At 44.9% G+C, this 23,511-nt stretch overlaps 2 protein-coding genes across 3 annotated transcripts in view; both read right to left on the bottom strand.

Annotated features, from left to right (window-relative positions):
* The window catches only part of LOC311129830 (glycogen synthase kinase-3 beta-like), a 43,863-nt gene extending 25,628 nt beyond the window's left edge, over window positions 1-18,235 (bottom strand). For both annotated transcript variants that reach the window (XM_084162295.1, XM_084162296.1), the window contains exons 1-2: window positions 17,410-18,235; window positions 4,051-4,244 (exon numbers count right to left, since the gene is read on the bottom strand). In XM_084162295.1, coding sequence (XP_084018421.1) covers window positions 4,051-4,244; window positions 17,410-17,497 — 282 coding nt within the window. In that variant the 5' untranslated portion in view covers window positions 17,498-18,235. The remainder of the gene's footprint in view (window positions 1-4,050; window positions 4,245-17,409) is intronic.
* Window positions 18,236-20,978: 2,743 nt separating this feature from the next.
* gpr156 (G protein-coupled receptor 156) overlaps window positions 20,979-23,511 on the bottom strand; it is a 30,970-nt gene continuing 28,437 nt past the window's right edge. Inside the window, exon 9 of the mRNA XM_084162830.1 lies at window positions 20,979-23,386. Coding sequence (XP_084018956.1) covers window positions 21,905-23,386 — 1,482 coding nt within the window. The 3' untranslated portion in view covers window positions 20,979-21,904. The remainder of the gene's footprint in view (window positions 23,387-23,511) is intronic.

Here is a 23,511-nt window from a genome sequence, read left to right as displayed (position 1 = left end):
TTTAATAATGGATTTAAAATGGTGCTCCGTGGGATGTTCAAAGTTTCTGATATTTTTGTAATAACCCAACCCTGATCTGTACTTCTCCACAACTTTGTCCTTGACCTGTTTGGAGAGCTCCTTGGTCTTCATGGTGCCGCTTGCTTGGTGGTGCTCCTTGCTTAGTGGTGTTGCAGACTCTGCGGCCTTTCAGAACAGGTGTATATATACTGAGATCATGTGACACTTAGATTGCACACAGGTGGACTTTATTTAACTAATTATGTGACTTCTGAAGGTAATTGGTTGCAACAGATCTTATTTAGGGGCTTCATAGCAAACAGGGTGAATACATATGCACGCACCACTTTTCTGTTATTTATTTTTTAGAATATTTTGAAACAAGTTATTTTTTTCATTTGACTTCACCAATTTGGACCATTTTGTGTATGTCCATTACATGAAATCCAAATAAAAATCAATTTAAATTACAGGTTACAATGCAAGGGGGATGAATACTTTTGAAAAGGCACTGTATGGGGCAATTTAGCAAAAAGGATTTGTTATCTGTAATGGTTATGATAAATTCCGCATTATTGCGCACTGTTGGCACATATTTTTTTCTCCAGTGCAGGCCGTGTGTTCTAAAAATATTTGTTTTTCTATTACAGTACCTGAAAAAAAAATATGTGAGCACTCGAACAGTCAAACATTTTTAAATGCCCATTCCTAACACACACGCACACTACTAATACACTGTGGGTACATAACGGTCATTCTTCCACAGGGCTGAAACCTGATCCTTCAAAGAAGTCTAGAGGGACATATCCCAAGATGCACTGGGAGAAGCCTGAGCCCACCTAGCGCCTGACGCGCGCACACACACACACACTCTTGTATAACTAACCTTGTGGGGACACACAATTCAGTCCCATTCAAAATCCTATTTTCTCTAACCCCTAACCCTAACAACCCTAGCGCCTAACCCTAAACCTAATTCTAACCTTAACCCCCTAGAAATAGCATTTGACCTTGTGGTGACTAACACCATTTTTGTTAATTTACTATTCTTGTGGGGACTTCTGGGCCCACATGTCCACACACACACACGTCCACACACACACACAGTCACTGTAGCCAGCTGCAGTATGGTACAGAGCCTGGTCACGTGCCTGCAGTGAGTGTGCGCACGTGCGTGCACATGTGCTGACTGTTCACAAAGCTCTCTGCTTACGGCCCACCCCTTGTGTGAGACACTGCAAAAAGACAGGAAAACAGAAAAGAAGAGAAGAGGAGGCGGCGGAGAATAGAAAATAGAACATAGGTGTGTGGGTGAACTGTTTGCATATACAGTGTATTCAGAAAGTATTCAGACCCCTTCACTTTCCCACATTTTGTTACGTTACAGCCTTATTCTAAAATTGATTAAATTGGGTTTTTTCCCCTCATCAATCTACACACTATACCCCATAATAACAAAGCAAAGACAGGTTTTTAGAAATGTTTGCAAATGTATAAAATGAAATAAACTGGAATACCATATTTACATAAGTATTCAGACCCTTTACTCAGTACTTTGTTGAAGCACCTTTGGCAGCGATTACAGCCTCGAGTCTTCTTGGGTATGACGCTACAACCTTGGCACACCTGTATTTGGGGAGTTTCTCCCATTCTTCTCTGCAGATCCTCTCAAGCTCTGTCAGGTTGGATGGGGAGCGTCGCTGCACAGCTATTTTCAGGTCTCTCCAGAGATGTTTGATCGGGTTCAAGTCCGTGCTCTGGCTGGGCCACTCAAGGACATTCAGTGGCCAGATAGAAGCCACTCCTCAGTAAAATGCACATGACAGCCTGCTTGGAGTTTGCCAAAAGGCACTGAAAGGACTCTGACCATGAGAAACAAGATTCTATGGTCTGATGAAACCAAGATTGAACTCTTTGGCCTGAATGCCAAGCGTCACGTCTGGAGGAAACCAGACACCGCTCATCACCTGGCCTAATACCATCCCTACGGTGAAGCATGGTGGTGGCAGAATCATGCTGTGGGGATGTTTTTCAGCAGCAGGGACTGGGAGACTACTCTGGATCAAAGGATAGATGAACGGAGCAAAGTACAGAGAGATCTTTGATGAAAACCTGCTCCAGAGCACTCAGGACCTCAGACTGGGGCGAAGGTTCACCTTCCAACAGGACAACGACCCTAAGCACACAGCCAAGACAACGCAGGAGTGGCTTCGGGACAAGTCTCTGAATGTCCTTGAGTGGCCCAGCCAGAGCCTGGACTTGAACCCCATTTCACATCTTTGGAGAGACCTGAAAATAGCTGTGCAGCGACACTCCCCATCCAACCTGATAGAGCTTGAGAGGATCTGCAGAGAAGAATAGGAGAAACTCCCCAAATACAGGTGTGCCAAGGTTGCAGCGTCATACCCAAGAAGACTCGAGGCTGTAATCGCTGCCAAAGGTGCTTCAACAAAGTACTGAGTAAAGGGTCTGAATACTTATATAAATGTGATATTTCCATTTTTTTTTTAAATACATTTTAGTCATTTAGCAGACGCTCTTATCCAGAGCGACTTACAGTTAGTGAATACATATTTTCTTTATACTGCCCACCCGTGGGAATCGAACCCACAACCCTGGCGTTGCAAACGCCATGCTCTATCAACTGAGCTACATCCCTGCCGGCCATTCCCTCCCCTACCCCTGGACGACGCTGGGTCAATTGTGCGCCGCCCATGAGTCTCCTGGTCGCGACCGGCTGCGACAGAGCCTGGATTCGAACCAGGATCTCTAGTGGCACAGTTAGCACTGCGATGCAGTGCCTTAGACCACTGCGCCACTCAGGAGTACAACATATGCAAACATTTGTAAAAACCTGTTTTTGCTTTGTCATTATGGGTTATTGTGTGTAAATTGATGGATTTATTTTTTATTTAATCAATTTTAGAATAAGGCTGTAACATAACAACATGTGGAAAAAGTCAAGGGGTCTTAATATTTTCGAAATGCAGTGTGTGTGTGTGTAGCAGTCATGTGAGGAGACTTAGCGCTCAACGTTCATCGAGTTCATTCTTCCTAACAGCCCCTACATAGGGAGTGAGGGAGGGAGAGAAGAAGAGAGGGGTTGGCTGCTATAAAGGGAAAACATAACACCTAAAGAGTGAAAAAATGTGTCAGAAGCTAAGTCTGCTATTGCCTTATGAGCATGTCTGGCAGAGACTGCTTGCTAGGCTGCTAATCTTAGCCTATGTTAAACTCTGAATAAAAAAATACCTCAAACCAACATATCACTTTTGTCCAACTGTTTAGTACATCTACTGCTACAAAGCTAAAGCTAGTGACCTGACAATGACACTCCCAACCTAGTGACTAATGCTAATGTAAACAGCTTTGAGAAGACTCTCTCTCTCTCTCTAGCACTGTCTGTCTGTGTCTTTGTCCTTAGGCTCTCAGCTAGCAGCAGGACACTGGCCAGTGCCACCATTCTAACGGTGACATCACCAACAGGCCTGGCTGTCAACACAGCAAGGAGTTGGGACATGTTCCCTCCTCTAAGGGACAACAACAACACATCAGTCAATCCTATTCACAGACCTACATGGGGATAGTGATGGTATCCTGAGGCCTAGGAGAAATCGGGTTACTATGGCGACGATCCTGAACTTGGCACGCACACAAACACATGCAATACACAATGCTACGCAGCGCAACTGAGCAGATATGAACAGATTTGTTTCTGTAGTAGTGAGTGAGAGTGGTGGTGAACTGACTGATACTTGTATAGTGTGTGTGTTTGTCTCGCTCTGTTCTACTAACAGAGCGTGGAGCCTGTGATCCATTCACAAAAGGCAAGAGAACAGTAGTGTGAATGGATGGAGTCATGCTTTACAGATGAACACACACTCACACACTCTCTGAATGAAAGTCATCCGTTACAAAGAAAGGATGGAAGAAAAAGACAAAGATGATTGAAGGATGTTATATTTGAAAACATATGAATTATGTTATCGTTTCATGAGAGATCAGAGAATCCGTGTGTGTGTGTGTGTCTGTGACTGCAGTCTCGCTCACCTTAAACCTCTTGTCCTGCAGAACCTTCTTGATGGCCAGCAGTTCTCCAGAGTCACACAGCTTGGCCTGGTAGACCACTCCGAAGGAGCCGTTCCCAATCACCTTGGTGTCTGTATAGCTGACCTCTTGGGGCCTGTCGGGCCCTTGGCCTGGGGTGGCCACCACCGTCGTCACCTTACTGCCATCCTTGTCCCCTGGAGGGAGGACAGAGAGAGGAGGAGGGGAGAGAAGGGGTGAGATAGTTCTGTGACCGTAGGGGAAGAGTGTGTCTAATGACAAATAAGCAAGTGAGACTAGACACACTCACATGACCACACTGTTAGGGTCATATTACTAAGTCTGACACACACGTTATTAGACATTCGTATTACTAAGATATGATACACACATTATAACAGTCATACATTACTAAACATCAGTGGGACTGGGTTTGAATCTCAGCCAGTGAGTTGCATGAATTAGATTATTCAAGACACATATGATTGGTACAGTCAGGATCCATAATGCTAGAATAGAGCCAGGCCAACCTAAACGTATTATCATTTTCACATACAACTTTCCTCCTCCTCCCTTCCCCCTCTCCTCTCTTTCCTTCCTCTACAGTAAATTGCACAGCAGCCCTTTCCCTCTGGATTATTGGGAGGCCTACTCCTGTTTACATGGGTTTAAACTGAAGTGTGTGTGTATGTCTGTGTCAGGGTTAAAGTCTGTGTTAACTCCTTGTTAAAGGATAAACAGACCTGCCTAGTGTACCATGGGTGTCGCGTGCCGTGGTGAATGCCGTAGCCATACCACCACCCCCAGCCCCTGCTACCACCCCCCAACCGCAAATTTAGCTAAGAGTGAAATCTGTTCATATTATTATCATCCATGGGTGTCAAAGCCAAGATAATAAATTAAAGTAAAAAATCCAAAATCAGTCCATATTTCCTGACTCTCACTCACACTTACAGTGACATAGATACTGAATCTCGATCCTACTCACATCCATAAACCGATTGACTCTCCCTAGCCACCTAAACCCCTGCCTAAAGTTCTCTCACACAGTCACGTGCCATTAACATTATCCATCCCTTACACAAGACCCAGGGAAACTAGGTTACACATTCACTAAAATCACTCTTCCATATTAGTCTGGATCATTGTCCAACCTGCTTGTGAGACAGTACATGACAGAGTTGTTCTAACTATCACAGCAGAATTCATTCTACTGCAGGACATGTACTACTGTCAGCAGACACGTGCACGCATTTACACACTGCAGTGAGACTACTGTAGTAGCTGCTTCTGTGGTGAGTGTAGCTGCAGTGCTGACAGGCAGGCGGGCAATGAAAAGATCAGCTGGATGAGTCTGTGGTGTGTTAATGCTGCTGAGCCAACACTAACAGACAGACAGAGACAGACTCTCTATACCAAATGCCTGCTGGTTCTAAACCTGTCAAAGTGAGACAGTGGATGAATGCTGTGCTGAAAAAGGAGTACACTCGCTTGGTCGATTGTGTGTGTGTCAGAGGAAAGGTTAAACAGCAGTAATTATTCCAGCAGCCTTGATGCAGTCTCACACACTTAGCAATTAGACCTGCAGTAACTGAAAGGTTGCTGGATCGAATCCCCGAGCTGACAAGGTAAAAATCTGTCGTTCTGCCCGAGCAAGGCAGTTAACCCCCTGTTCCCTGGGTGCCGATGACGTGGATGTCGATTAAGGCAGCCCCCCGCACCTCTCTGATTCAGCGGGGTTGGGTTAAATGCAGAAGACACATTTCAGTTGAATGCATTCCGTTGTACAACTGACTAGGTATCCCCTCTTTCCCTCACACCTCCTATTTCTGCCAAGAGGGATGCCATGATGACCCAACTTTCATTGGGACAATGTACAACTCAGCACACTACCTCCATCACTGCAGTGTTAGTGCCAAGTAGCAATACCATCACAGTGCAGCACACACACACACACACACATTCAACAGCAGGAAATTACAGACTACACAGAGAAGGCTTTCACACTGTTCATTCGCACAGACAGACAGACAGACAGATGAGACACAAATCACACATACATTTGGCCATCATGCTTATCGGCGTGTGTATTTTTGTTAGTCGTCATGTATAATTTATCCAATACAACTATCACACGCGCACAGCATAGTCCTACAAAGCCAATTTTGAGCAGGATTTCTGCTGCAGCTCCTCAGCTGGTTACTGCTGGAGTAAAACATGTGCTTTTATAAGCCCAGTCATTGCACAACAATTCTAAATGCAATCAAGTGTTAAAAACAGTTTTGATGGCCATGATTAAAAATAGCTATTTTTATTTGGTAATTGAAGCATGCCTCCCATTCAAGTGAAGGCAACGATAGGCAGGCTATCATATCCTTGCCTGTGAAGCCCTTTTTGTGCAAAGCAATGATGACGGCACGTGTTTCCTTGCAGGTAACCATGGTTAACAGAGGAAGAACAATGATTTCAAGCACCACCCTCCTTTTAAAGCTTCCAGTCTGTTATTCTAACTCAATCAGCATGACAGAGTGATCTCCAGCCGTGTCCTCGTCAACACTCACCTGTGTTAACGAGAGAATCACTGACATGATGTCAGCTGGTCCTTTTGTGGCAGGGCTGAAATGCAGTGGAAAATGTTTTTTTGGGATTAAGTTAATTTTCATGGCAAAGAGGGACTTTGCAATTAATTGCAATTCATCTGATCACTCTTCATGACATTCTGGAGTATATGCAAATTGCCATCATAAAAACTGAGGTAGCAGACTTTGTGAAAATTAATATTTGTGTCATTCTCACAACTTTTGACCACGACTGTATTGTAACAGGCCCACAATGTGGTTAATAAAGTCACATTTTGATATACACTTTATATACAAATGTATGTGGACACACCTTCAAATTAGTGGATTTGGCTATTTTAGCCACCCATTGCTGACAGGTGTATAAAATTGAGTACACAGCCATGCAATCTCCATAAACAAACATTGGCAGTAGAATGGCCTTACTGAAGAGCTCAGTGACTTTCAATGTGGCACCGTCATAGGATGCCACCTTTCCAACAAGTCAGTTGGTCAAATTTCTGCCCTGCTAGAGCTGCCCCGGTCAACTGTAAGTGCTGTTATTGTGAAGTGGAAACATCTAGGAGCAACAACGACTCAGCCGCGAAGTGGTAGGCCACACAAACTCACAGAACGGGACCGTCGGGTGCTGAAGCGCGTAGCACGTAAAAATCGTCTGTCCTCGGTTGCAACACTCACTACCGAGTTCCAAACTGCCTCTGGAAGCAACATCAGCACAATAACTGTTTGTCGGGGCTTCAAGAAATGGATTCCCATGGCCGAGCAGCCGCACACAAGCCTAAGTTTACCATGTGCAATGCCAAGCGTCGGCTGGAATGGTGTAAAGCTCGCCGCCATTGGACTCTGGAAACGTTCTCTGGAGTGATGAATCACGCTTCACCATCTGGCAGTCCAACGGACGAATCTGGTTTTGGAGGATGCCAGCAGAACGCTACCTGCCCCACTGCATAGTGCCAATTGTAAAGTTTGGTGGAGGAGGAATAATGGTCTGGGGCTGTTTTTCATGGTTCGGGCTAGGCCCCTTATTTCCAGTGAAGGGAAATCTTAATGCTACAGCATACAATGACATTCTAGACAATTCTGTGCTTCCAACTTTGTGGCAACAGTTTGGAGAAGGCCCTTTCCTGTTTCAGCATGACAATGCCCCCGTGCACAAAGCGAGGTCCATACAGAAATGGTTTGTCGAGATCGGTGTGGAAGAAATTGACTGGCCTGCACAGAGCCCTGACCTCAACCCCACCGAACACCTTTGGGATGAATTGGAATGCTGACTGCGAGCCAGGGCTAGCCCGACCTCACTAATGCTTGTGGCTGAATGGAAGAAAGTCCCCGCAGCAATGTTTCAATATCTAGTGGAAAGCCTTCCCAGACTAGTGGAGTCTGTTATAGCAACATAGGGAGGGGACCAACTCCATATTAATGCCCATGATTTTGAAATGAGATGTTCGACGAGCAGGTGTCCACATACACCACATGACCACAAGTTTGGAGTGTGACTGTTTGAGGTTGTGGACAGGTGTCTTTTATACTGATAACAAGTTCAAACAGGTGCCATTAAATACAGGTAACGAGTGGAGGACAGAGGAGCCTCTTAAAGAAGAAGTTACAGGTCTGTGAGAGCCAGAAATCTTGCTTGTTTGTAGGTGACCAAATACTTATTTTCCACCATAATTTGCAAATAAATTCATAAAAAATCCTACAATGTGATTTTCTGGAATTTTTTTTCTCATTTTGTCTGTCATAGTTGACGTGTACCTATGATGAAAATATTTTTGTTGTTTATTTATTTTTATGTGTTTAAAAAGAAAAGTATTATTATTATTATTATTTTTTTATTTTATTATATTTTGGCGTAGGGGTAGGGGGGGTAGAAGGATTATTTTTATATATTACTTTAGGAGAACCTATTGGACGCGCCGCCTATGAAAGACTTCCTCATCATATGCCATTTTTCTCCTGTTCTATTGGTTTTCATCTCAACTTTATTTTGTTGTCCAGAAGCCAAAAGGCACAATCCTAGTCATATTAGCAACCAATCCTAGTTAGCGCATCTTTAGATTCCCCCTCTTTCTAAGTTTCTAATGGAGATTTTCATCTTGGTTACATATGGAACCGCTCGCATCAGGTGCGCTGTTTAGAATGGTGTTTCCCGCAAATTCATTTTGGCAAATGTTTGAAAATGACATTTTATTGCTCCTTCATTACATTAGTTGCATGTTCTGTTAAGATAAATTACCATAATCTAAATGTGATTTCAGTCATTCTGAGCACCGTGGGTTACGCACCCAATGCATATGGGTCTGGGAAATGTCTGAAATGGGCGGTAAATTTAAATCTTCCCTGTCACCTTCTCTGGCGTCACATTTTCCTAATGAAAACCGTGAAACACAAACAGCACACACTCACTGTGGTGGTGTGGGAGCAGGTCAAGAGTGTCCAGTGTATGGTTGTCTGGGGAGCAGGCAGATTTTCTGAATCTCTCTCTCTCGCTCTCTCTCTCTCTCTAATGGGTGTGGCCTAAGGCAGAGACACCTGACATCTGAATATCACTAGGGTTGAGAGATAGCCTATTTGGGAAGACCTCTTCTACAATATGCTACTCCAAATATCGCGATATCCCAAATAATCGTTTTGCGCTGTTATTGACTAGATAATTCCAGACTGTGCAACTTTTGTGCTTATTTACAATATTATAGTCACATTCTCATTAAATAATCTTAGTATGGAGAACAAATATGGCTTAGTTAATACATTTTCAACATATTGATACAGTCTAACTGATAAAACTGAATTGTTTTGATTTATAAAAGTTCAAATAGAGTAGTCTTGCAAATCACGATATATCATCTTGAACATCACAATATTCGATTTAATCATATATTGACCCAACCCTAGATATCACCATGTTAATCAGTCATCACCTACCACAGGCCTCAAATGGGAGGAGTAGAAGGGTTGTCAGTGTGTAGGTAATAACTATCACATTACAGAGTAATAACTGGGACCCAATATCTAGCATCTCTCTCTCTCCTTTCACTCTGTTGCTCTTTCTTCTCGGTTTCTCTCGGATGCTCAGTCTGTCTCTGTTTCTTTCTGTTTGTTCTTCAGTTGGTTTAACACGCTCTTTCTTTTTTGCACATTAACCGGCAATTTAAATTGAACATCATGTTCAATTTGTTCATTTTGTTCCGGTCTTCATTGAGACCGAAGGAAATAGAGTAAGAAGAAAATAAGAGTAAGCGAGAAATAAAGCGCTTTGAAATGCTAAACAATCTGCTCATTGTTCTTGGCCAGCTGCCATTGTTCTTGGCCAGCTGCTGGGGGGGGGGGGGGGGGGGGGCAGCGTTCACTCTAGGACCATACACTCTGGCTACAGCTGCTTCAGAACATTGGCCAAGTTAGTCACACACACTCGCACGTGCGTGGGTGGGGGAGAAAGAGAGAGGGAGGCCTGGTGTCTGGCTGTGTGTAATCCTGATGGTCCGGTGGCTGATTTCCTGTGATGAGACTCTCAGCCTGCAGCCTCGACCCACTAACATGCATCTCTATTTATAACACACAGGTGTGTGGGGGCACAAAGAGGGAGCGAGAGATGGGGAGAGAGATGGGGGGAGGGGAGGGAAAGGCATTCTTCTGCAACGCTGTAAGCGCTAAATGTAGCATTGCCATACCATAATGCAGGGTTCTTCAATTCCGGTCCTGTAGGGCCGAAACACCTCTGTTTTTCATCCTCTCCTTCTAATCAGGGGCTAATTCAGACCTGGGACACCAGGTGAGTGCAATTAACTACCAGGTAGAAATAAAAAACAGAATTGTTTCGGCCCTCCAGGACCGGAATTGAAGAACCCTGCCATAATGCTTTCTACTCACAACTCAATCTGCACGCACACACACACACACACACACACACACACACACACCCTCTCAACTATACACTCTCCATACACTAATAGTGTCTATTATCCAGTGAAAGGGAAACTTGCATCATGAAACATTATCTGAGATCTGTCACCACTGCCACGGCACGAGCCCCCCCACCCCCCATCTCTCTCTCTCTCCGAGTAGCCCACACACAGACTTACAGAAGTGCAGAAGGTGACAGGCCTAATGGTACTGTAAAGAATATTTTTTGAACGTGAGTGAATAATGTGATACGCCTCCGCCTGTAATATTTGATTTGGATTTATAAGGGCAGGGTCAAGTTTTCAAGTCGGGCCCTGGTGAGGACGCCGTGTTGATGGCCGAACTGTCTCCCCCTCCTGCTCCTCTGCTGTTGCTATGGGGGGTACTCTGCAGGAGTGTCTGCCCTATGATGGGGTGCGTGAGGTTTTCATCCCAACATTGACTGACACTGAATTGATTATGCTCCCTTACATGCTTCAACAAAGGCCCATGCAGGGAAGTGTGTGCCTGAAGTGTGTCCCTGCATCGCCAAAAGGTTAGTGGACAGCGTTTAGGGGCAGTGTTCATCTACCTCGGGGCAACTGCTAGAATGTTCCTTTATTTGCTCCGCCAATCTATATTCACCAAATGGACATACCATGTTGGTCAATATGGATCATGTACGCAGGGCTCGTTTGGAATGTGCCATTCTGACTTGCTGTCACGTCCATTAGTTTGGGTAGTATGTGCGTTTAAGGGGGGTGGTTAGAAAAATGAGCATGGTAGACCCCACCTGTGCTTTATTGGTTAAGACAGGTATGCCTGATGAGAGGCTTAAAAAATATATATATATATATATATATTTTTTTTTTAAGCCTCTCATCAGGCATAACACACACACATATACACTGCTCAAAAAAATTAAGGGAACACTAAAATAACACATCCTAGATCTGAATGAATGAAATAATCGTATTAAATACGTTTTTCTTTACATAGTTGAATGTGCTGACAACAAAATCACACAAAAATAATCAATGGAAATCAAATGTATCAACCCATGGAGGTCTGGATTTGGAGTCACCCTCAAAATTAAAGTGGAAACCACACTACAGGCTGATCCAACTTTGATGTAATGTCCTTAAAACAAGTCAAAATGAGGCTCAGTAGTGTGTGTTGCCTCCACGTGCCTGTATGACCTCCCTACAACGCCTGGGCATGCTCCTGATGAGGTGGCGGATGGTCTCCTGAGGGATCTCCTCCCAGACCTGGACTAAAGCATCTGCCAACTCCTGGACAGTCTGTGGTGCAACGTGGCGTTGGTGGATGGAGCGAGACATGATGTCCCAGATGTGCTCAATTGGATTCAGGTCTGGGGAACGGGCGGGCCAGTCCATAGCATCAATGCCTTCCTCTTGCAGGAACTGCTGACACACTCCAGCCACATGAGGTCTAGCATTGTCTTGCATTAGGAGGAACCCAGGGCCAACCGCACCAGCATATGGTCTCACAAGGGGTCTGAGGATCTCATCTCGGTACCTAATGGCAGTCAGGCTACCTCTGGCGAGCACATGGAGGGCTGTGCGGCCCCCCAAAGAAATGCCACCCCACACCATGACTGACCCACCGCCAAACCGGTCATGCTGGAGGATGTTGCAGGCAGCAGAACGTTCTCCACGGCGTCTCCAGACTCTGTCACGTCTGTCACATGTGCTCAGTGTGAACCTGCTTTCATCTGTGAAGAGCACAGGGCGCCAGTGGCGAATTTGCCAATCTTGGTGTTCTCTGGCAAATGCCAAACGTCCTGCACGGTGTTGGGCTGTAAGCACAACCCCCACCTGTGGACGTCGGGCCCTCATACCACCCTCATGGAGTCTGTTTCTGACCGTTTGAGCAGACACATGCACATTTGTGGCCTGCTGGAGGTCATTTTGCAGGGCTCTGGCAGTGCTCCTCCTGCTCCTCCTTGCACAAAGGCGGAGGTAGCGGTCCTGCTGCTGGGTTGTTGCCCTCCTACGGCCTCCTCCACGTCTCCTGATGTACTGGCCTGTCTCCTGGTAGCGCCTCCATGCTCTGGACACTACGCTGACAGACACAGCAAACCTTCTTGCCACAGCTCGCATTGATGTGCCATCCTGGATGAGCTGCACTACCTGAGCCACTTGTGTGGGTTGTAGACTCCGTCTCATGCTACCACTAGAGTGAAGGCACCGCCAGCATTCAAAAGTGACCAAAACATCAGCCAGGAAGCATAGGAACTGAGAAGTGGTCTGTGGTCACCACCTGCAGAACCACTCCTTTATTGGGGGTGTCTTGCTAATTGCCTATAATTTCCACCTGTTGTCTATTCCATTTGCACAACAGCATGTGAAATGTATTGTCAATCAGTGTTGCTTCCTAAGTGGACAGTTTGATTTCACAGAAGTGTGATTGACTTGGAGTTACATTGTGTTGTTTAAGTGTTCCCTTTATTTTTTTGAGCAGTGTATATTCACATACATACAGTTGAAGTTGGAAGTTTACATACACCTTAGCCAAATACATTTAAACTCAGTTTCTCACAATTCCTGACACTTAATCCTAGTAAAAAAAGTCCCTGTTTTAGGTCAGTTAGGATCACCACTTTATTTTAAGAATGTGAAATGTCAGAATAATAGTAGAGAGTGATTTATTTAAGTTTTTATTTATTTCATCACATTCCCAGTGGGTCAGAAGTTTATATACACTCAATTAGTATTTGGTAGCATTGCCTTTAAATTGTTTAACTTGGGTCAAATGTTTCAGCTAGCCTTCCACAAGCTTCCCACAATAAGTTGGGTGAATTTTGGCCCATTCCTCCTGACAGAGCTGGTGTAACTGAGTCAGGTTTGTAGGCCTCCTTGCTCGCACAAGCTTTTTCAGTTCTGCCCACACATTTTCAATAGGATTGAGGTCAGGGCTTTGTGATGGCCACTCCAATACCTTGACTTTGTTGTCCTTAAGCCATTTTGCCACAACTTTGGAAGTATGCTTGGGGTCATTGTCCATTTGGAAGTCCCATTTCCGACCAAGCTTTAAACTTCCTGACTGATGTCTTGAGATGTTGCTTCAATATATCCACATAATTTTCCTTCCTCATGATGCCATCTATTTTGTGAAGTGCACCAGTCCCTCCTGCAGCAAAGCACCCCCACAGCACGATACTGCCACCCCCCGTGCTTCACGGTTGGGATGGTGTTCTTCGGCTTGCAAGCAACCCCCTTTTTCCTCCAAACATAACGATGGTCATTATGGCCAAAATGTTATATTTTTGTTTAATCAGACCAGAGGAAATTTCTCCAAAAAAGTAGGATCTTTGTCCACATGTGCAGTTGCAAACTGTAGTCTGGCTTTTTTATGGCGGTTTTGGAGCGGTGGCTTCTTCCTTGCTGAGCGGCCTTTCAGGTTATGTCGATATAGGACTTGTTTTACTGTGGATATAGATCCTTTTCTACCTGTTTCCTCCAGCATCTTCACAAGGTCCTTTGCTGTTGTTCTGGGATTAATTTGCACTTTTCGAACCAAAGTACGTTCACCTCTAGGAGACAGAACGCGTCTCCTTCCTCCTTCCTATGACAGCTGCGTGGTCCCATGGTGTTTATACATGCGTACTATTGTTTGTACAGATGAACGTGTTACCTTCAGGCGTTTGGAAATTGCTCTTAAGGATGAACCAGACTTGTGGAGGTCTAAAAAAAAATTTCTGAGGTCTTGGCTTATTTCTTTTGATTTTCCCATGATGTCAAGCAAAGAGGCACTGAGTTTGAAGGTAGGCCTTGAAATACATCCACAGGTACACCTCCAATTGCCTCAAATGATGTCAATTAGCCTATCAGAAGCTTCTAAAGCCATGATATCATTTTCTGGAATTTTCCAAGCTGTTTAAAGGCACAGTCAATTTAGTGTATGTAAACTTCTGACCCACTGGAATTGTGATACAGTGAATTATAAGTGAAATAATCTGTCTGTAAACAATTGTTGGAAAAATTACTTGTGTCATGCAAAGTAGATGTCCTAACCGACTTGCCAAAACTATAGTTTGTTAAAAAGAAATGTGTGGAGTTGTTGAAAAACAAGTTTAATGACTCCAACCTAAGTGTATGTAAAATTCTGACTTCAACTGTACACACACACATATATATATATATATATACACACACACACACACAGTGGGGACAACAAGTATTTGATAACCTGCAAAATCGGCAGTGTTTCCTACTTACAAAGCATGTAGAGGTCTGTAATTTTTATCATAGGTACACTTCAACTGTGAGAGACAGAATCTAAAACAAAAATCCAGAAAATCACATTGTATGATTTTTAAGTAATTAATTTGCATTTTATTGCATGACATAAGTATTTGATAAATCAGAAAACCAGACCTTAATATTTGGTACAGAAACCTTTGTTTGCAATTACAGAGATCATACGTTTCCTGTAGGTCTTGACCAGGTTTGCACACACTGCAGCAGGGATTTTGGCCCACTCCTCCATACAGACCTTCTCCAGATCCTTCAGGTTTCGGGGCTGTCGCTGGGCAATACGGACTTTCAGCTCCCTCCAAAGATGTTCTATTGGGTTCAGGTCTGGAGACTGGCTAGGCCACTCCAGGACCTTGAGATGCTTCTTACGGAGCCACTCCTTAGTTGCCCTGGCTGTGTGTTTCGGGTCGTTGTCATGCTGGAAGACCCAGCCACGACCCATCTTCAATGCTCTTACTGAGCGAAGGAGGTTGTTGGCCAAGATCTCGCGATACATGGCCCCATCCATCCTCCCCTCAATACGGTGCAGTCGTCCTGTCCCCTTTGCAGAAAAGCATCCCCAAAGAATGATGTTTCCACCTCCATCCTTCACGGTTGGGATGGTGTTCTTGAGGTTGTACTCATCCTTCTTCTTCCTCCAAACACAGCGAGTGGAGTTTAGACCAAAAAGCTATATTTTTGTCTCATCAGACCACATGACCTTCTCCCATTCCTCCTCTGGATCATCCAGATGGTCATTGGCAAACTTCAGACGGGCCTGGACATGCGCTGGCTTGAGCAGGGGGACCTTGCGTGCGCTGCAGGATTTTAATCCATGACGGCGTAGTGTGTTACTAATGGTTTTCTTTGAGACTGTGGTCCCAGCTCTCTTCAGGTCATTTACCAGGTCCTGCCGTGTAGTTCTGGGCTGATCCCTCACCTTCCTCATGATCATTGATGCCCCACACACAAGGTGAGATCTTGCATGGAGCCCCAGACCGAGGGTGATTGACCGTCATCTTGAACTTCTTCCATTTTCTAATAATTGCGCCAACAGTTGTTGCCTTCTCACCAAGCTGCTTGCCTATTGTCCTGTAGCCCATCCCAGCTTTGTGCAAGTCTACAATTTTATCCCTGATGTCCTTACACAGCTCTCTGTTCTTGGCCATCGTGGAGAGGTTGGAGTCTGTTTGATTGAGTGTGTGGACAGGTGTCTTTTATACAGGTAACGAGTTCAAACAGGTGCAGTTAATACAGGTAATGAGTGTAGAACTATACACGCATGACTGTAAGTCGCTTTGGATAAAAGCGTCTGCTAAATGGCATATTATTATTATTAGAACAGGAGGGCTTCTTAAAGAAAAACTAACAGGTCTGTGAGAGCCGGAATTCTTACTTGTTGGTAGGTGATCAAATACTTATGTCATGCAATAAAATGCAAATTAATTACTTAATCATACAATGTGATTTTCTGGATTTTTGTTTTAGATTCCGTCTCTCATAGTTGAAGTGTACCTATGATAAAAATGACAGACCTCTACATGCTTTGTAAGTAGGAAAACCTGCAAAATCGGCAGTGTATCAAATACTTGTTCTCCCCACTGTATATACACACACACACACACACCTGTTCAAAAGTTTGGGGTCACATAGAAATGTCCTTCTTTTCAATTTTTGTCCACTAAAATAACATCAAATTGATCAGAAATACAGTGTAGACATTGTTAATGTTGTAAATGGCTATTGTCGCTGGAAACAGCAGATTTTTTTATGGAATATCTACATTGGCGTACAGAGGCCCATTATCAGCAACCATCAGTCAGTCCTGTGTTCAAATGGCACGTTGTGTTTGCTAATCCAAGTTTATCATTTTAAAAGGCTAATTGATCATTAGAAAAACATTTTGCAATTATGTTAGCACAGCTGAAAACTGTTGTGCTGATTAAAGAAGCAATAAAACTGGCATTCTTGAGACTAGTTGAGTATCTGGAGCATCAGCAATTGTGGGTTCGATTACAGGCTCAAAATGGCCAGAAAGAAACAAAACTTTCTTCTGAAACTCGTCAGTCTCCTCTTGTTCTGAGAAATGAAGGCTATTCCATGCAATGTTAATCTCAAAGTGCACCACATTCATGCATTTAGCTGTTGAAATTCCTTTTTGTTTTTTTTTGCTGGAGGAGACTGCCCCTCGACACCCCTACTGGCATTGGGCTAAACTCCCAATATCTTTCAAATCCTAGAAACACCCTTGACCCTTGCAATTTCAACTGCCTGCTTAGTCACTTTATCCTGGTGCTGCTTCGCTCTGGAGAGATCAGTAATTGGCTATCATAAATCTGGTGATCTGATGGAATAGACACCTTGAAAAATCTGCAAATGTTGAGGCGAATCAGATTTGACCCCTCCCCCCCCCTCCCCTCCCCTCCCCCCCCTCCCGTCCGTGGTCCCTCACCACAGACACCAGGGTGTCACTACGCCTGAGAATCTCTGCCAGTGACACACTGAAGGAAAAGCCTGCCTGTCCTTTCAGACCTAGCATCGACTCAATGTGCTTAACAAGGTGACAACTACTAGGTTAGTTTAAATCGGTTTTATTCGCAAGGCAGGCAAGTTAGTTAGATTATTAAAAATGGTAGACTTACTGCTGACTTTCATAGAGCCAAAAGCCGAGGGCTGCGGCACTGGTTTGCAGCTCTCTGCAAAGGAGGTGGTTCTGGGCCGACCCGACATGATCCAATCCACGAATCAAATACTGTAGGCTACGTGAGTGTAGATGTCTTGGTAGGTTTTTCTTTCCAAACCTTTGCATCCAATGAATAACAGTTACTTAATCTGAATGTTTGATTATTCACAATATGATTTTTTTAATCAACTCCCCTGTCCACGAGCCTTGACAGCCGTTCTTTAGTCTATCAATCACCCTTTCTCGTCCACTAACAGTCATTCAAAACATCCTTTTTCCATTTGAGCCCTCGTTTTCCTTCAGTTGTTAGGCCTTGGAGACACGTCTTCAACTAAAATAGTCATGAAGCTGGCCTCCGAATAAACCCACTGCACTGCTGGTTTGATTTCCCTAACTTGGTCACAGTTGAACACAAAATGACACAAATGAGACGATCAGACATGGGGAATGGTTGCTGTATATTCCTATAGATCCTGGGCCATGCAGTTACTCTTTATATTCCGATGTGAAGACTCAATGACCCGACGGCCATGGCTGCTCCCTAGCTCGCTCTCCTACCCTACCGTCGATTGAAACGGAAAAGTCTGCCAGTTGCCCAATCAATACGTGAACGATTTCTACGGCCCTTCAAATTCGTCCCAACTACACACACGGCAACGTCCAAATACGGGTCTTCTAGTATCGGGTCTTGAGGAAACCCTGTGCGCTTCGTTCCTCAGGAAGTGTCAGTCCAAGCCAGCCCCGACGATTCTGAAATTATTCTTTATTCAGTTTCGGCCTCGCTGTCTTTGTCACTACGGACCTTTGTAACGCTATTTGCGTAAATTGTGAGCCTTGCTTTTATGTGTATATGCGCGTGGCGACAGGGTTACGCCAATAAACCACTGTAGAGAATCTGAGAATTGTGCACGCGTAAGTGTGAATCTGGGGTAGCCGATTCAGCCAATACGAAGCGTATCCCTTGGCGATGGGCAGATATCCCGTACCGTAGACCAATAAGTACGCTGTTCTTATAGAACACATGGCATAATGTACCTGACACCGCCCCTGGTGTTCCGCGGCTCGTGTCCGTGGTTTATGGCCAATGGGCGGGGTAGTCAGAGGGATGGATATCAGTCTCAGCCAATCCAAATCAGGGACACACTACTTGAACCAATGGCTAAACAGCTGCTACCGACAAGGCTCCGGTGGCCAAGTAGCAATGCGGGGATTCAATTAATCTCGCCCAGACGCCCGTGAAGGCGTGCACCGCTGAAAGTTGATTGCATTTGATTTGGAACCGGGCTGCCTCCCGGGCGTGAGCGAGATGCCCCGCTCAGTCCAACAGCGAAGTCGGGTCAAAAAGTGATGTAATCAAGCACATGTAGTAATGAGTAGGATTCTGTGTTTTCCCATGCAAAAGTGAATGCGTTTGATTAAAACACTTTATCTGCCTTCCCAATGAAAACTAGTTAAAAAATCTAACATTTATTTGATGGAAAACATATGTGTTATGTTTCTGGAGGATGCACCATGCTGCATTGCTGACTAAATGACCGAGCAGTGCAGGATTACTTTTGGATTTGAGAAATGCGCTCCATCCTCCCCGCTTTCGCCCGATAACGTGACTGGTTGGGCCAGCGTAAAATAACTCCCTCACTGTTGCTATGTCAGCTCTTGTAATCTACCCAATAGCATGAGGCAGACGACTACTGATACTTTTTAAACGCAACCCATGACCGTCAAATGAGAGTGGTTTACTCTCAGTTGATACTAAAACCTTTCTCTAATGTGTGTGTGCGTGTGCCTGCCAGAGGAAAGATTAAACAGCAGTAATTATGCCAGCGGCAGCAGCCCTGCAGCGATGGTCTTTTACCCCAATAAAATACAACACTCACACTCAGCAATTAGACCTGCTCTGGGTCTGACTGGGCCACCTGCTGAAACACACACACACAAACACACACACACACACTGTATCTCCCTCCCTCTCTGCATCTCGCTCTGACTGGGTGTGCAGATTTTCCAGCTGTGGGTATTGATTTCCACACAGAATGTTTGTCATTGTGTGTGTGTGTGTGTGTGGTCGGAGGGTAAGGGATCATTGTCTATTATTATGTCATTACAATGTCATTACATTAGTAGGCCTACAGTATGTGAAGCCACACACACACATACATTATGCTTATGCTCATTAAGGCTGTAGAACCCAGTTCACCGTGATTGGTACACTATTATACATAATAGACCTGTTTGAAGCCACATCATGCTTATTGCGTTCAAACACTCTGAAGCCATTCCCAGAACAAATGCATTTCCTTCAGTGTTATGCAATAACACCTCATATAGTATTTTTAACACTAGGAAGTGTATATAGTTTACACCATTGGTGTTATGCAATAACACCTTATATAGTATTTTTAACCATTACACCAAGAGGTCCGTATCTCATGGCAAGTCACTCAATGTTCGGTTAAAGACGTTACAATAATATTTACAAGTATTAAATAAACACAATGTCATTCATATATGTGGGGAGTTCTGCAAAGGACAGACACCACTACCACACACAATGTGCATCTTGAACATAAAACCGTCTTGAAGGATATAAATTAGTAATCCTTGATGGTTGCTCCACAGCAGAATCTGCTGTCTAAGAAGGGGCTTTTGTGCTGTTTATTTGTACCCTTTTATGTATTTTATGTTCATCTGAGGATGCTGTATCAAAGGGAGTTAATTTTTTTCCCCGGGTGGTCTTTCAGCAGTGATGACGCAGGATAAAGAAGAGCAGCATCAGAAACAGAGGCAGTAGTGCAGAAATAATGCTGCTTTCTCTTTAAGCGAGCACTGTTTCTCAAAATGTCTTGTTCTTCTTTTGTCTATCTCAGGTTGGTGCTAAAAGGGAATTATGCAACATAAATAATGCTATTTATGAATTCTTAATGGTCTCATGAACTAGTTCAGTGCAAAATAATCCAACAGGGAACAGTCTTATGGTGGCATGTTCAGTGTTTAGCATTGGACTGATGAGTTTAGAGCGCTTATAAAAGGCTATAAGGTACAGCACACATTAGCAAATCAGCTTTTATACTGTGCAGTTACTGTGTCACGTCTACTCCCGCTCCCCCGCTCCCCCGCTCCGGTGCTCAACGTCGCCAGTCTACTAACCACCGGTCCTGGCAAACCATCATTACGCACACCTGCGCCCCATCATTAGGCACTCCTGGACTTCATCACTACCCTGATTACTTCCCCTTTATCTAGCACTCAGTTTTATCACCTATCAGGCAGTATTGTTTCTGTTTTCATGTTCAAACGCTACTCCTGTTTTTGTATTCACTCTATGTTCGTTCCTATTAAACTCACCAACTGCACCTGCTTCCTGACTCCCTGCGTCTTCGTTACATACTGTATCATTAACACCAGAGAAATAATCAATTTATGTAAACTCATTCATTCTGAAAATGAATAGAGTTGCATCCTCTTATGAGAAGCATTGAGAGCCAGAAGAGGGAGACAGAAGCAATCTACAGGCAGACTGGGTGAATTGGGACCAGAGGGGACCGGAGGGCAAAGGCCAATAGGTCATATAATAATTAATCAGCTCACAGAGAATTACAATTGATAGAATTGGAGGCAGAGCTTCCAATTAAAATGCAATGAATACAGTACATTGTGCACACAGACATGCACACACACCCACGCCACACACACGCACACGCTCACACACACACACTCACTCAAATCAATAACAATACCAACATAGTGCATTGAGGGATTTTGATGTATAAAAAGGTAAACAAAATCATAAAAACTCATTCAAATTGGTTACAATAATATTCTTTACCATGGTGAACCTGCACTCCATCCCTGGGGGGCTCTATTAAATGCATACAAGGTATGGGGGATTAAAAGAGGTGGTAACAGATCAATAAAATCCAGTGCTTTTTTGTAACATGCAACAATCTATATTATATGTTATTTAGCTACAAATATATATTTTATTTAACATGACATAGAGACAATGGCAGTCAGTGCAATACGTTAAAGACAAAGTCAATAAATTAAAATCAGATCCCAAACATCATACAGCAAACTCGACCCATTGAACAACACACTCCATCTTGGTCCTATTTCTAAAGCACTTGCAACCAATTAAAAAGCCTGTAATGTGAATGCTGTGAGGTAATGTGTTGCTAGGGTACTCGTACTCCACACATAGATAAGGAAGATACATTACCATTGAATGCAAAATCAGATGTTTTGCCTTCCAATTAGCCATCTTGGATGGGTACAAGGCAAGCTTTTCAAGCATTTACATTAGTTCACGCTCAATTTACCACTTCTCAATAGTGTTACAACAGTGTGTAAACTCAATTGTTCTGCCGTGAACTGGCCATTGAAAGTAAATTACAACACAGTTTGACTTGAATGATTCTTCCGCAGCACCGGTTCAGTCTAGGTTCCAGACAGGCTCATACGAAGGTGGGTTTGAGGTCCTCCTTGAAGTTGACCACCGGGTGTGTGGAGCGGCAGAGGCTGGTGAAGCCGCCATACTCACTGTCCGAGGAGTCTGAGGAGGAGCTGTCGTTGGAGGGGTAGGAGTTGTGTTGCAAGCAGGCGTCGCAGTAGGGACGATGGTAGTAGCAGTAGTCAGCCGAGCTGCTGGAGTCTGAGTCCCAGTAACCATACGAGTCCCTGCTACGGTCTCTGTCTGGCCCTCCCTCACCACCCCTCTCACCGTCTGGAGGGCATTTTCGAGGGGGTGGTGGCCGGTGCTCCCGCCTTGAGCCACGCCTCCCGCACCTGTTTGTTACCCTATGCCACGCCTCTTCCCCTTCTTCTCCATTACTTTCGTCGGGGCGGAGAGGATTGGTCTCTGTGGCGACAGGATCAAGAGGAGGTTGTGTTTTTGAGGGGTGCTTGTCTGGTTGTGAGGGCCACACGTCCCTCCTCCTTCCCCAGCCAGGAGGCTCGGAGCCTGGGTAGTAACAGGGCGGAGGCCCCCCTCTGGGGGAATGGAATGGAGGTCTGCGTTTCCTCATCACGTAGGGGGAGATACTGGGGTAGTGGAAGAGGAGAGGGGGATTGGGGGAACGCGGAGTGCAGAGGGAGAGAGGAGAGAGGACAGAGGGATCGGTCGAGGAGGGCTGAGAGGGTCTCCTGACCCCCCTGCTGTGATTGGGCGAGCGGAGGGCCATTTCCATGACAGCGTCCACGCTCAGTTCCTGGAGTATCTCCTGCAGCTGCTCACTGCTCACAAACCCTGCCTGCCTGCCGCCTGCCATCCACGGCGAAGCGGTACCGCCATGCCAACCCGAGGGTCCCGACTGAACAGGGGCCAAACCCACCGGGGAGAGATGGGAAGAGGAAGTGACATTGTTTGACTGACAGGAGGGTGTGGTTTGTGTCCCTGCCATCTCCCCTGGTGTTCTGACTCCTGTCTTGGAAGAAACAGAGGGCTGAGGGGAGACTGGGAGGTGAGACCTTTCCCCTCCATACTGCTGCTGGGACCCAGTCCCCTCAACCTTACACCCCCCTGCCTCTGTCTTTATCCCTGCACCCTGGATGTATGGGCCAAACTCTACACTCCACGGTTTAACACTCACACAATCCCCTGGGGGAAGAGATAAGGCAGGAGGGGGAGGAGTAGAGAGAGGAGCAGAGGGTGATTCAGAAGGAGGTTTACAGAGAGCAGATGTAGTGGGAGGAGCAGACAGAGGAGGTGGCGAGAAGGGAGGAGAAGAGAGGGTAGGTTCTGCTACGTCCCTGTGTGGCAGGGGAGTTGGAGAGCAGTCGGACTGCACCACTGTGGTCTGGGTGGAGGAGGAGTGGAGGTTGGTGGTGGAAGAGTCCATTTCCTGGTCCTCGCGGGGGTGGGTAATGGACATGAGGCGCAGTAGCTTGTCTTTGGCATTGTTCACCTGCTCTTGCAGACTATCAATCACAGCATTCTTCTGCCAAAATAACAACAACAAACTTTAAAATCCCCTTCAAAACCAAAAACATCAACAACAAGAGTCAGGTTAAAGGTTAACCTAAAGATTGGTGTCGGGTTAAAGGTTATAGGTGAAGTTAGTGA

Source organism: Coregonus lavaretus (genome assembly GCF_964263955.1).
Source record: "Coregonus lavaretus genome assembly, chromosome: 5".
Lineage (NCBI taxonomy): Eukaryota > Metazoa > Chordata > Actinopteri > Salmoniformes > Salmonidae > Coregonus > Coregonus lavaretus.
Note: the sequence above shows the minus strand (reverse complement) of the source record. Positions and strands in the feature narration are given on the sequence as shown.